The following is a 14076-nucleotide window of genomic DNA, read 5'->3' as shown; positions in this document are numbered from 1 at the left end:
CGTTATATTCTGAATAGCCTCTGTGCACATTTAAACTGTCTCCTTTCTTGTTACTTTAGGTTCAATAAACAGCCAATTTGTCTTTCTTGTCTAAGACACATAGGGGAAGCATTTAAATGATCCATGCATTTTAAAAATAGTAATAAGCTAATCACTAACTAAAATGAGCTTTTACTATGCTCAAGTGTCGAATAAATGTTCAATTGTAAAGGACACGTCAGTACAGCGTCTTTAACACCTGCTTCTCAAAAAAGAACTCCTTCCTGTTCGTATTTAATGCTGCGACACGTAAGCCTACTAAAGTGAAAGTGAAAGTGTCGCGGGCCAACGTATCATCGGTGAGTTTAAACACTGTTCATATATTTAATCATTTTTGGTTTAATCTATGCTAGATTACTAAACTACTATACCCGCTGATGTTGTTATGTTACCCTGCACAACTTGAGCACTTTTTGAAATTACAGTCGGTAATAGATGGGTTTAAATAGTAGGTCTACAATAGATTACAGAAGCCATATGTTAAAGCGTTTTAGATCTTTCGATTGACGTGCATTTTGCCAAGCTAAGTAGGCAACACATTGGTTAACTTTAGGCCTATGCTCTAAATGATACAGAAGTCACCGGTGCACATTGAGAGACCAGAAATTATTGCACGGGGTCCGTTTTAACCGACAGTTTTACTTTCTTAAATTAGCACGTTAAAATTCCTCTTTTCTAGAGGTGACACAAATTTATAGGCCTAAATACCACAGTTAGTGTATAATATCCAACAACAACACAACTTTTTATAGCTGAATATGTATATCTGTGAATTTAAGATACAATTGTATAATAGTTTTATAGTAGTATTAATGCCTCTGCTTTTGCCTTGGCTACTACATTTTTCAATTCGTTCTCGAGTTAACCCTCTAGTCATTGGATGCTTTGACATTATTTATACAACTGACTTTTTTATATTTAATTAGATTTAATGTTAATGTTAATTACTTTAATATTTTAAATAAGAATTGTTATGAGCTAGTTTTAAACTTCTATACGTTTATTGGGTCAATTTCCCATGTCTAGTGGACATATGAGGAAGATACACCTAACCAAGGGCGTATATTTGGTTTCAACATTGGGGGGGTTGAACGTTGGTATGCTGCTTGTTAATAATAATAATAATAATAATAATAATAATAATAATCTGTAATAATAATAATAATAATAATAATAATATGCTTTACGTTATTGGATAATTTATTTCTTCTTTATCATCTATCTATCTATCTATCAAACTAAATCTATCTATCTATCTATCTATCTATACTTAATAACTTTATAAAATTTATGTATAATCATTCATCAAATTCTAACATAACTGAGTGATTCTAAAAAGAAAGAAATTATGTTAAAAATTGAAACCGCCAGTAAGCGGCAGCGATCCGCTGTTTTAATGAGTGAGCCACTTAAATCGTTCGTTCAGCCAATTCGTTCAAAAGTCAGATTAATTTAGGAAGAAAACAAACATCGATGTTAATACTTTTGTCATTGATAATTACAGACACTATTGAAAAATGAACTAACAAAACAGACGGCGGTTACAGTTACACTGATAGTTTTGGCTAAATTGCAATGGATTAGCTAGCTAAAATATATGTGGAGTGTACTTAGCTATTACACAACATTCTCATACCTCCTTCTCAGAACATGCTTTATTATTTTTAACGTCCCTCTTTGACCAGCAGTTTAGTATAGTCGGCTGGGCAGCGGTTCTCTTCATTTTTGGTGCTGCCCGTGTTCTCCCGTTCAAACAGTAGAGCACCACTCGCGTTGTTTTGGTGAAAGTGCGACGCATTGGTTGGGCGTTACCAATCTGTTCAATGGAGGGGGAGTATTTATTTATTTTTTTTGTCTAATTTATTATGACAAACTCATATTTGAATAGAAACAAAATTATTGTTACAAAATAAATGAATTCTACATATTTTTCATTTGACCTACTGTGATTTTCATGTTGAAATATTGGGGGGGTTGTAACTGATGGATTTGAATATTGGGGACACCCTACGGTTTAACAAGACCGAAAGTGCATTATGAAGTGTGCCATTTGGGACAGGGCCATATAGGTTTAAAGTAAAAAGTTCAATCACACAAATGAGTGTTTTTTTTTCCAGCTGTTTTTGTATGTTGGTTTCAAACAGGAGACTAACAAAATAAGAACTTACAGTCAGAGTTCCATACATAAAATGGCAGCCAATAAAAAAAGCTCTTTTTTTTTTTTTTTTTTTTGAAAAAATTAATGGATTCCTGTCAAGATACAAATGTTTAATTAATAAGTAAGTGCTGGAGAGAATGATGATGGCTCTGTCACTATGAGCACTCCAAAAGAAGAACTTCACTCTCAACGGTGAGGACAATGAGAAAATCACATACATTTCAAAATCAATTACACTTTGTATTGATTTAATGCAGTTTATTTTAAAGATAGCACAAATTAACTTTCCAGTTTCCAGTTAACCAAAGTTAAAATGCATCATAATAGTTGCAGATTCCTTGTGGAATTTGTTGTTTGTTGTATTTAAATGTAATATACTTTATTAAGGTAACAATAAATAGATAAGAATTGTATGTTATAATTGTGGTTAAAATTACTCATGAAACCATACAATGCATTATAAAGAGCATTACAAGGCATAATTTAAGTAATAAAATACTTTTTATAATGCATCTAAATATATATATATATATATATTATATATATAAGGCTTTAAGTAAAGTGTTACCATTATTTGTTTAAGGCACGGAAATAAAATTATTTATTCAATTTTATTGAGAAATAGAAAAAAAAAATTAAAAAAAAACATGCTAGACTATTTGTGACAAATATTCAGTCCAGTTTTTTCCCCCACTTAGAACCAAACAGGAGAAATCAGACTCACCAACATCACATCTGTCTTTCATGTGTAAAGATATACTCATTTACTTGTGACAAATGTTCAAACTGTGTTTTACTCATAGAACTAAAATGGAGAGGTCAGACTCACCAACATCACATCAGTCTCTGAAAAGTGAGAGATCAATTCCTCTACCACTGGACTTCAGTGATGAAGCACCGATAAATACAGAAAGGTTTGGTCTAATGAAACATTTAGTTAACATGAAAAAGGAAAAAAAATAAATAAATAAATAAATAAACTGTCTTTCACGTGTAAAGATATACTCATTTACTTGTGACAAATGATCAGACTGTGTTTTACTCATAGAACTAAAACGGAGAGGTCAGACTCACCAACATCACATCAGTCTCTGAAGAGTGACAGATCAATTCCTCTGCCATTGGACTTCAGTGATGAAGCACAGAGAAATACAGGAAGGTTCGATCTAATGAAACATTCATAGTACAGATAAAGCCCAGAACACACCAAGCCAACGCCAACGAACTAGTGGTGACGAAAGCAGACTGCGGGGTTGGCTCACATCGGCAGCGTCTGGGTCCAAAGTTGCCCTGACACACCAAACCGATGCTCGACACCCGACAGCCAAGTAGCACGTCCGTTCTGCGTCTGCGTAAGAACAAAAACTGCCCGACGTCCGACCATCGGCTTGGTGTGCTCCGGGCTTAACATGAAAGAGGAAAAGTATAAACTATCTTTCATGTGTAAAGATAAACATACTTGATTACCAGTGACAAACATCCTGTGTTTTATTCATAGCACCAAACAGGAGGAATCAGACTCACCGTCATATCTGTCTTTGAAGAGTGACAGATCAATTCCTCTGCCACTGGACTTCAGCGGTGGAGCACAGAAAAATAAAGAAAGGTTTTGTCTAATTAAACATTTATAGAGAAGTTAGCATGAAAATGAGAAAACATGCAGAAATAGTTATAACATGACTAGATAATCCGAAATAGTCAAAATATTAATTTAAGTCAAAGTTAATTGATTAATATTGAATATTCCTGCAGGATGTTGTCTTTGGAAGACTCCCAAGAGCAGGTGAAGTACAGACCTGCTAAAACAGTCTGTCAGCAGCATTCCGGAGCTCCAGTGGTGTTCTGTAAGACAGATAACATGCACATCTGTAGCTTCTGTATGGGGCAAGAGCACCAATGCCACAGTAAATTCTACATTGTGGTTAGTTTTCCATGGAAATATCCTTTCAGTTATTTAACAGACATTTTAATTTTAAAACAAATATTTATATAATTTATGGTTATTTTTCTGTTGGATACTCTTTCATTTTACCACAGAAATCTAATGTGTCGGATAGTCAAACCATACTTCTTGATATTATGGGGAACATGGGAACAGAAGTTTTCAAAACCTTCAAAAGGGAACTATCTGAGGATTACCCAGAATGCTTAGGGAATCAGCCAGAAGAGCTCAATCTCTCTGATGCTGCTAAGAAAATAGTGGAAAGCTTTGGGGGAGAGGGGGCACTGAGAATCGCATTTCACTTCCTGGAAAATGGTAGGACTATTCTTTAATTGAAGTTTAAATTAAGTTTTTTTTTTTCATTGCATCTAAACATTTCTTACTTTCATCTAGCTAATCCACTTCAAAAAATCACAGATGCCAATAAAGCAAAGCTTAAGAATGAATGTCAATATATAAATGAAGGAAATTCTTCTCAACATGAACAGTATTTACTGAAGGAGATATACACAGATCTCTACATGACAGAGGGTGGAAGGGGAGAGATAAATAATGAACATGAGGTGTTGAGGATTGAAATGATTTCACAAAACAGAACCACTCAAGAAGCTTCATTCTCATGTAATGACATCTTCAAGACGCTGCCAGGACAAACAAAACAAGTAAGAACAGTCCTGACGATGGGCATAGTTGGCATTGGAAAGCATGTGTCGGTGCAGAAGTTCATTCTAGACTGGGCAGATGGAAAAACAAACCAAGATATTGACATCATTATACATCTACCATTTCGGGAACTCAACCATAAAAAGGAGAACTGCAGTCTTCAACAGCTGATTCATCAATATGCTCCTGATCTGGAAGAAGCAAATCTTTCAAAATTGAAAGTGCTTTTCATTTTAGATGGTTTAGAGGTTTGTCAATATCCTCTTGATTTCCAAAAGAATGGCAATTGTTTTAAAATAAAAGAGAAAGTTCCTGTGGATGTGCTGCTTACAAACCTCATTAACGGGAATCTGCTTTCCTCTGCTCTACTCTGGATAACTACACGACCATCAACAGCTAATCGGATCCCACCTAAGTATGTCCATCGGGTGACTGAGATTCGTGGCTTCAATGACAATCAAAAGGAAGCATACTTCAGGAAGAAAATCAGTGATCAGAAGCTGGCAAGTGAAATCATCACACACATCAAATCATGTCGGAGCCTCTACATAATGTGCCACATGCCCATCTTCTGCTGGATTACTGCCACTGTGCTAGAAAATATGATGAGTGATGGAAACTCCGAGGAAATACCCAAAACTCTGACTGAGATGTTCACTCACTTCCTGCTCATTCAGATCAGTCTCAAGCACAAGAAGTTCAATGGAGCTGATGCTGATAACCCAAAGAAACTGTCTGAATTTGACAAAGAAATTATTCTAAAACTGGGAGAACTGGCTTTCCAGCAAATGGAGAAGCAAAATTTTGTTTTCCATGAAGAGCATCTGAAAAATTGTGGCATTGATAAAGTCTCAGAGTACTCATTGTTCACAGAGATTTTCAGAGAAGATCTGGGATTGTACAGGGAAAAGGTCTATAGCTTTGTACATGTGAGCTACCAGGAGTATCTGGCAGCAATATATGCTCACTTTGCATGCGTTAATGATAGGAAAAATGTTCTTGAAAAAGACAAATCCACAGATCTTTCTGATGTACATCAGAGCGCAGTGGACAAAGCTTTAAAGAGTGAAAATGGACATCTTGACCTTTTCCTTCGCTTCCTTTTGGGTCTTTCTGTTGGTCTTAACCAGAATCTCCTGCAAGACCTTCTCACTGAAGGCAGTTCATGTAAACCCTGTGCAGACAAAAACATGACAGTGAATTACATCAAAGAGAAGATCAAACAGGAACAATCACCAGAGAGAATAATCAACCTGTTTCACTGTTTAAATGAGCTCAGTGACAACACTCTTGTTAAAGAAATTCAGACTGCCATGAAATCAGGAACACTCTTGGGTAGTGAGCTGGAGCCAGAGCAATGGTCAGCTCTGGCTTATGTCTTGCTGAAATCTGGGGAGGTATTAAATGAGTTTGACATGAAGAAGTTCCGCACATCAACAGAAAACCAGCTAAGATTGCTGCCAGTGCTCAAAATCTGCAAAAGGGCCAGGTCAGTTTTGTTTATTCGTATCGTATATTAATTGTTCATAATATGTACACTGCTATACCTCCATATATTTAAAATATTATTAAAAGGTTTTTCAGCAAAGTGAACTGAGACTTTAGTTCCATTGTCACATTTGAATGCACACAATAACAATATAAATGGTAAATGTAAGTAAAAGTAAAATGTAAATACTCTTGTTTACAGACTGGATTGTTGTGATCTCTCATCTGAGTCCTGTAAAAGAATCGCCTCAGCTTTCCAGTCAGTCAACTCACCCTTGAGAGATCTTGATCTGAGAAACAATGAACTAAACAAGTCTGGAGCGAACATCCTTTTTTCCTCTTTAAAAAGTTTACATTGTCAATTACTCAGACTGAAGTAAGTAGTCTAAGTAGTCAATATATATGACATATCTCTTAGAAACCCTGAGATGTTGTGATTTTAAATCCCTTCAACATAAATCAAGAATCCTCATAATTTTTTGCACTGAATAATTTTTGACTGATTTACACAACACATGCTCATTGGAAAAACGTACCTGTGTCAACATTTTTGCAAAACGCAAAAAAAAAAAACATATCAATACGTACATATCACAGCAGTTTCTAACAGAAATGAACACTAGAGGCAGTAAAACAGCAAGCACTTTTAATCGTTTTCACACACAATTATGATTACAGGGTCAGATTATGGATTAATAATGACTTGTTTTCACGTCTCCTTGCACAATAATGTAATGACCTCAAAACACTTTTTACCATAGTGCATAATTTGTAAACGAATATATTTTGGAATTTGCATCACTTACCCAGCTCCAGAAATTCAGTTTTACGGAGGTAACAAGTTTGCTCGGTAGCTCAGCCGGTACAGAATTATACTTACGATGCGAAGAGCTCGAGTACGAATCCCGTGAAAGACAAGTCATGGTAAAAGCTCAAAGACAAGAGTTCAAAAACAAGCTAAAATGCCATGGTTATGATTACGTTTTTATGTCACATTTGCTTTTGTTAATACTATCGGGTAGGTTTAGTGTAGGTGTACGTTATTAAACGAGCATTAAGCTTTTTAGCGCCACTCACCGGACATTTCAATTCAGAACTGTGATACGTACAAACTCCAACATAATAAAACGTAGCCATATTCACACGTTCATCTCTTCCGGGAAAAAAAAAAAAAAAAAAAAAAAAAAAAAAAAAAAACATGCTTTTAGCGCCACTCACTGGACATTTCACTTTGAAACTTTCGCGAAACGTGCCCAAAGCAACATATTTTGCGTTTTAAAATTTTTTTGACACGGGTACGTTTTTCTAATGAGCCTGGGCTGGATTTATGTTTTAGACATAAAGAAATGAATAGGCCTGCTTTTCTCAAATATGTGCAAAAAGATGTACACTCACATGAAATGAAGAGTCATGATCAACATCATTTCAAAGTAGGGTTGATTTATCTGAGTAGGCAAGGGACAAAACTGCATTGTTACTGACTGAACAACCTTCCATCCAGCCATACTATGGATACCATAAATAACTTGTATAATTCAGTGTGTTCACTGAGTTTTGTTGGGCCTCACACTAGTATCAGAAAGGTGACTTGCAATTGTAAAATTTGGAAAAACATCATTATTACAGTTTTTTTTTTTTTTTTTTTTTTTAACAATCGCTATCACACATTTCTCAATACTTAGATCACTTTTCTAATACTCTTAAAACAGTTCTCCTAACCAACTTTCAACTTGGCATCACAGTTAATTTCACATTCAAAATGCACTACAACTACCAAAACACTTCATACATGTCTTTTTTTTTAAGGATCGCTAGGACCCATTTCTCAATATTTAGGTCACTTTTCAAAACTCTTGAGACAGTGAGCTCAACATCAGTCTATGTGGACTAAACTGGATTATCATTGCTTTGGCACAAAATGAATTCAATGACTACATAATGAAACTGAAAGACTAACACTTGTGTAGGTGTTCAGCTGTTTTGATAGTAATTAACTTTCATAGCTTCAGAATAAATTTCATTATGGTATTACTGTAGAAATGTTGCAAATTAATGCCTTATTCAGTTTTGTATTGTTTTAAACTTACAGTAAGTTTAAGTGGAAAGATCCAAGTAGATGGCTATTGTTCATTGATTTGTTGTGGTGTCTACTCTTTTGTTTCTGCATCTCAGCCTGGCTGGCTGTAATTTAACAGCAACATCCTGTACATATTTGGCCTCAGCTCTCAAATCAACAAACTCACCACTAAGGGAACTGGATCTTAGCTACAATAAAATAAGTGCTAAAGGAGTAAATGAACTCTGTGACGGACTTATTAGTGAAAACTGTAAACTTCAGAAACTCAAGTAAGTATTGTCTTATTTGTGAGAGGGTTTAGATTTGTCATTGGCTAATTTGGAGTGTGATGTTATGGATCTCTCTCCACAGGTTAAAGCGATGTGGTCTCACAGAGACAAGCTGTATACATCTAGCATCAGTTTTGAAATACTCACATCTGAAGGAGCTGGAGCTGAAAAGCAATGATTTGCACAATTCAGGAGTAGAGAAGCTCTCAGCAGGACTACAGGATCCACAGTGTAGATTAGAGAAGCTGGGGTAAGCACAACTACAGTATGATGACACAATCATTGAATTATAATATTAGCACCAAAGGTCTTTTATTAGTGGTTCTTGCTAGCATTGCTATTACTGTTGTTCATATTATAGGTGAAGGAATTGAGAAAAAAAAAAAAAAAAAAAACATTTACAGTTACATTTATTCATTTAGCAGACAATTTTATCCAAAGAGACTTACAAATACGACAAGCAATTTATCCTAAAGAAGCAATAAACACAAGAAGTGGTAGTAATAAAAAGTTTCAGAAATCATTCAGAATAGTACAAGCTAGAACAGGGAGGGATTAAGGAATAGTGATGCAACTAAGTGCTCATGGAAGATACTAGTTTTTTAGCTGGTTCTTGAATATTGTCAGAGATTCGTCTGTCTGGGTAGGGTTAGGAAGATCATTCCACCAGCAAGGAACAGTGAACAAGAATATTCTGTAAAGTGATTTTGTGCCTCTCTGTGATGGTACACCGAGGCGCCGCTCACTTACCAATCTCAGGCTTCTTGAGGGGATATAGACTCCTAAGAGGGAGTGGAGGTAGAAGGGTGCAAAGCCCTTGGCAGTTCTGTACTAGGGGTGTAACAATTCAAATTACGGTTCGATATGTGCTATGTTCAGGGAAAAAAAGGACTGTCAAATAAAAATAAAGAAAATAGAAATAGAATAAAGAACAAATTATCAAACTATAAGCAATATATAATAGATCAAAGATTCAAATAAAATAAACAGTGCTTTTCAGGTTTTTCAGGTATGTAGGTCTAACAGTAGTTTTCAGGTACATAAATTAAATAAAGCGGTTACACTTTATTTTAAGGTGTCATTGTTACAATGTAATTATATATTTAAATACTGAGTAGTATTAATTAGTAACATGTACTTACTATACATACTTGCAAACTAATCACTTTTCGGCGAAATGCGCCGTTTTGAATTAAAATATGTCATTTATGTGAATCGTACAGATCCGAAGATTTTTTTTTTTCTGTGGGTGGGGGGGTAGCTCAGGGTGAAATTGCAGGCAAAATAAACCTCAAAAGAATCGAAAATGGGCTACTTTCCCATAGACTGGAGTGAGACAATTGACGTCTCTCGAGCTGTCGTGATCTTTCTTGGTGCTCTGTGGCGCAATACTATCTAGCTGCAGAACCGCATCACCAGTTCAAGCAGAGCGCACATGAACCGACCATCTCTTCTGCTTTACTAGTTACAACATGAAATAAACATTAATGAACATCCTCAGGTATGTTGAAAGATACAGTACAACTTATCTAAATCCATATCATGTCACATGTAAACGATCGAGCCTGGTCTCATTAGAAAAACGTACCAATACCTGCATATCACTGCAGTTTCAATGTGAAATGTTCACTGAGTGGCACTAAAAGCATGTAAAATTTGTTTGTCCGGAACAGATAAACATGAATATAGTACGTTTTTATGACTTTGGTTTTTATACAAATCAACGGAGTTCAGATTTGAAATTTTGTCCAATGAGTGGCAGTAAAAGTGTAGTGCCCATTATTTTTTTTAAAATAACGTACCACCAACACTACAACTAAACCTACCCGATAGTGTTAACAAAAGCAAATGTGCCATAAAAAGCATCCGTAATCGTGTTTTAGCTTGTTGTGATCTCGTTTTTCCCTGGATTCATACCCAAGGCTTCCTCATTCGAAGTCCAACTCCGTATCAGCTGAGCTACGGAGCAAGCTTGTTATGTCAGAAAAGTGAAACATATGGAGCTGGTTAACCGATGCAAAGTCCAAAATATATTTGTTTACAAATCGTGCACTTTGGTAAAAATCGTTTTGAAGTCATAACATAATATTGTGCAAGGAGATGTAAAAAAAAAAAGTCTTTATTAATCCATAATCTGACCCTGTAATCGTAACTGTGTATGAAAACGATTGAAAGTGCTTCTTGTTTTACTGCCTCTAGTGTTCATTTCTGTTGGAATCTGCAGTGATATGTACATATTGGTACGTATTTTTGTGACTCGTGAAAACGTTCCCACAGGTACGCCTTTCCATGAGACCAGATTGAATCAATCAATCAGTGTTTCAACTGCGTAAAGGCGTCCATAAAACAGCTTATAAAAATGTCACATTTACTGTCACATTTACCTCAGAAAAGCCTATCAATATCCAAAAACTCATTAGTCAGCTACAAAAACTTAGAGAGAAACATTTTGCTAAATATCCTGAATCACTATGGTATACCTATAATAAATGTTTATATTCAGACTATTTTAGACTCATTCGGGTCATACCACTGCAGAGTAGCACTGTACCTGCTTGACTCGTCATAGCCATAAACAGAGAGAAGTAGCTCCGGCTGCAAAGTTCTTCCACAAGACGCATGCAGTTCTGTTTATCAACCGCTAGAGCACCAAAATTTACGGACTGAAGCTTTAACATGTGCATCAATATTGAATGTATAAATCCATTTTATGACAGCCACAATTTAAATCTTTAGCCCCATATAAAGAACGAATAGAAACATAATAGTCATTAAAAATGTATTATAACATTAATTATAAAAAACCTTATGTGTAATTTATATGTACAGTATCTCACAGTAGTGAGTACACCCCTCACATTTTTGTAAATATTTTATTATATCTTTTCATGTGACAACACTGAAGAAATGACACTTTGCTACAATGTAAAGTAGTGAGTGTACAGCTTGTATAATTTGCTGTCCCCTCAAAATAACTCAACACACAGCCATTAATGTCTAAACCGCTGGCCACAAAAGTGAGTACACCCCTAAGTAAAAATGTCCAAATTCGGCCCAATTAGCCATTTTCTCTCCCCGGTGTCATGTGACTCGTTGGTGTTACGAGGTCTCAGGTGTGAATGGGGAGCAGGTGTGTTAAATTTGTTGTTATCACTCTCTTACTGGTCACTGGAAGTTCAACATGGCACCTCATGGCAAAGAACTCTCTGAGGATCTGAAAAAAAGAATTGTTGCTCTACATAAAGATGGCATAGGCTATAAGAAGATTGCCAAGAACCTGAAACTGAGCTGCAGCACAGTGGCCAAGACCATACAGCGGTTTAACAGGACAGGTTCCACTCAGAACAGGCCTCGCCATGGTCTACCAAAGATGTTGATTGCATGTGCTCAGCGTCATATCCAGAGTTTGTGTTTGGGAAATAGACTTATGAGTGCTGCCAGCATTGCTGCAGAGGTTGAAGGGGTGGGGGGTCAGCCTGTCAGTGCTCAGACCATATGCCGCACACTGCATCAAATTGGTCTGCATGGCTGTCGTCCCAGAAGGAAGCCTCTTCTAAAGATGATGCACAAGAAAGCCCGCAAACAGTTTGCTGAAGACAAATAGACTAAGGACATATATTACTGGAACCACGTCCTGTGGTCTGATGAGACCAAGATAAACTTATTTGGTTCAAATGGTGTCAAGCGTGTGTGGCGGCAACCAGGTGAGGAATACAAAGACAAGTGTGTCTTGCCTACAGTCAAGCATGATGGTGGGAGTGTCATGGTCTGGGGCTACATGAGTGCTGCCGGCACTGGGGAGCTACAGTTCATTGATTGAACCACGAATGCCAACATGTACTGTGACATACTGAAGCAGAGCATGATCCCCTCCCTTCGGAGACTGGGCCGCAGGGCAGTATTCCAACATGATAACGACCCCAAACACACCTCCAAGACGACCGCTGCCTTGCTAAAGACGTTGAGGGTACCTAAACCCTATTGAGCATCTGTGGGGCATCCTCAAACAGAAGATGGAGAAGCGCAAGGTCTCTAACATCCACCAGCTCTGTGATGTCGTCATGGAGGAGTGGAAGAGGACTCCAGTGGCAACCTGTGAAGCTCTGGTGAACTCCATGCCCAAGAGGGTTAAGGCAGTGCTGGAAAATAATCGTGGCCACACAAAATATTGACACTTCACTTAGGAGTGTACTCACTTTTGTGGCCAGCGGTTTAGACATTAATGCCTGTGTGCTGAGTTATTTTGAGGGGACAGCAAATTTACACTGTTATACAAGCTGTACACTCACTACTTTACATTGTAGCAAAGTGTCATTTCTTCAGTGTTGTCACATGAAAAGATATAATAAAATATTTACAAAAATGTGAGGGGTGTACTCATTTCTGTGAGATACTGTAAGTAGCTTACAAATAAATACATTTTAACCTTTAATATTATGATGTACCAACTGTGGTTCCCTGTATAGTTTACAGCATTAGTTGAGAGATATTTTATTCTTTGAGGAAATTTGCCATGTACTGTACTTGATAGGCCCAAAATTAATCAATATTGAATCAAAGGTAATCAAATCGAAATCAAATCGCAAGCTTCTGAATCAAAATTGAATCCAATTTGTGTCAATGCCCAGCCCTAGTGTCAATAAATGTTTTTTTTGTTTTTTGTTTTTTTTTCAATTAATGTTCTTGTCAGAGTGCACCAGAATGCTTTGTTTACATGTTAAAATCACCTAAATTTTCTCCTGGGGGATGATGCCCCCAACAACAATTTACTTCAGAAAAATGTCATCTTTTTTACCCTTTTGTGAGTTTGCAGGTATGACTATAAGGTTAGGGTAGGATTAGGATTTGGTTGAGGATTAGTTACATGTAATTATGCATAATTTGATGTTATTACTATGGTAAGTACATGTAACATATGTAACAAGGACATATGTTACATGTACAAGTAAATACAAAGTGTTACCAATAAAGTAATCAAAAGTAAAATATAATCTTCACTGTATAAATTAAATAAAGATTAATCCCTATTAAAGTTACAAAATTCAACAAAGTTAACATTAAAAACACAGCTTTCCGTGTGCGCGAGTTCTCTTTTATGTCTTCTTGTGCTTCAATGTTTATATTGGCAAGGCTTAAAACACAAATGAAACTTTTGTTACAATGCAGCACTGGCCTGATCGGGACAGTGATCAGTGCTTCCCACAGGTTTGAAATATACTTGCGGTGATAGCCGGGTGGAAAATCCTCCAATTACCCATGGCACAAAAAAGGTCTACATGGGACAAACAACAATGTGTGATTTTTAATAATATTTGGATTTATTGAAATTCATTTCAATTACATAGGCTACCACTACATTTAATTACATACTAGTATTATGCATTACTTTGCATTGTAAATTATGCAAAATTACAGCATTTAAATGGTAGAGTTCTCATTG

The 14076-nt window shown here is 36.3% G+C and overlaps 1 protein-coding gene across 3 annotated transcripts in view; it reads left to right on the top strand.

Moving 5' to 3' along the window:
- The first annotated feature begins 285 nt into the window (after window positions 1–285).
- Window positions 286–14076, top strand: part of si:ch211-201o1.1 (NACHT, LRR and PYD domains-containing protein 12) — a 28145-nt gene continuing 14354 nt past the window's right edge. Inside the window, exons 1-11 of one of the 3 annotated variants that reach the window (XM_051866808.1) lie at window positions 288–338; window positions 2298–2389; window positions 3001–3111; window positions 3246–3356; window positions 3696–3803; window positions 3950–4118; window positions 4235–4454; window positions 4533–6291; window positions 6493–6666; window positions 8463–8636; window positions 8719–8886. In XM_051866808.1, coding sequence (XP_051722768.1) covers window positions 2355–2389; window positions 3001–3111; window positions 3246–3356; window positions 3696–3803; window positions 3950–4118; window positions 4235–4454; window positions 4533–6291; window positions 6493–6666; window positions 8463–8636; window positions 8719–8886 — 3029 coding nt within the window. In that variant the 5' untranslated portion in view covers window positions 288–338; window positions 2298–2354. The other 2 variants (XM_051866809.1, XM_051866807.1) reach the window with 2 other exon arrangements.

This window comes from Ctenopharyngodon idella, chromosome 16, assembly GCF_019924925.1.
Source record: "Ctenopharyngodon idella isolate HZGC_01 chromosome 16, HZGC01, whole genome shotgun sequence".
In the NCBI taxonomy this organism is placed as follows: Eukaryota; Metazoa; Chordata; class Actinopteri; order Cypriniformes; family Xenocyprididae; genus Ctenopharyngodon; species Ctenopharyngodon idella.
The sequence above is the reverse complement of the archived record's forward strand: the minus strand, read 5'-3'. Positions and strand labels throughout refer to the sequence as shown.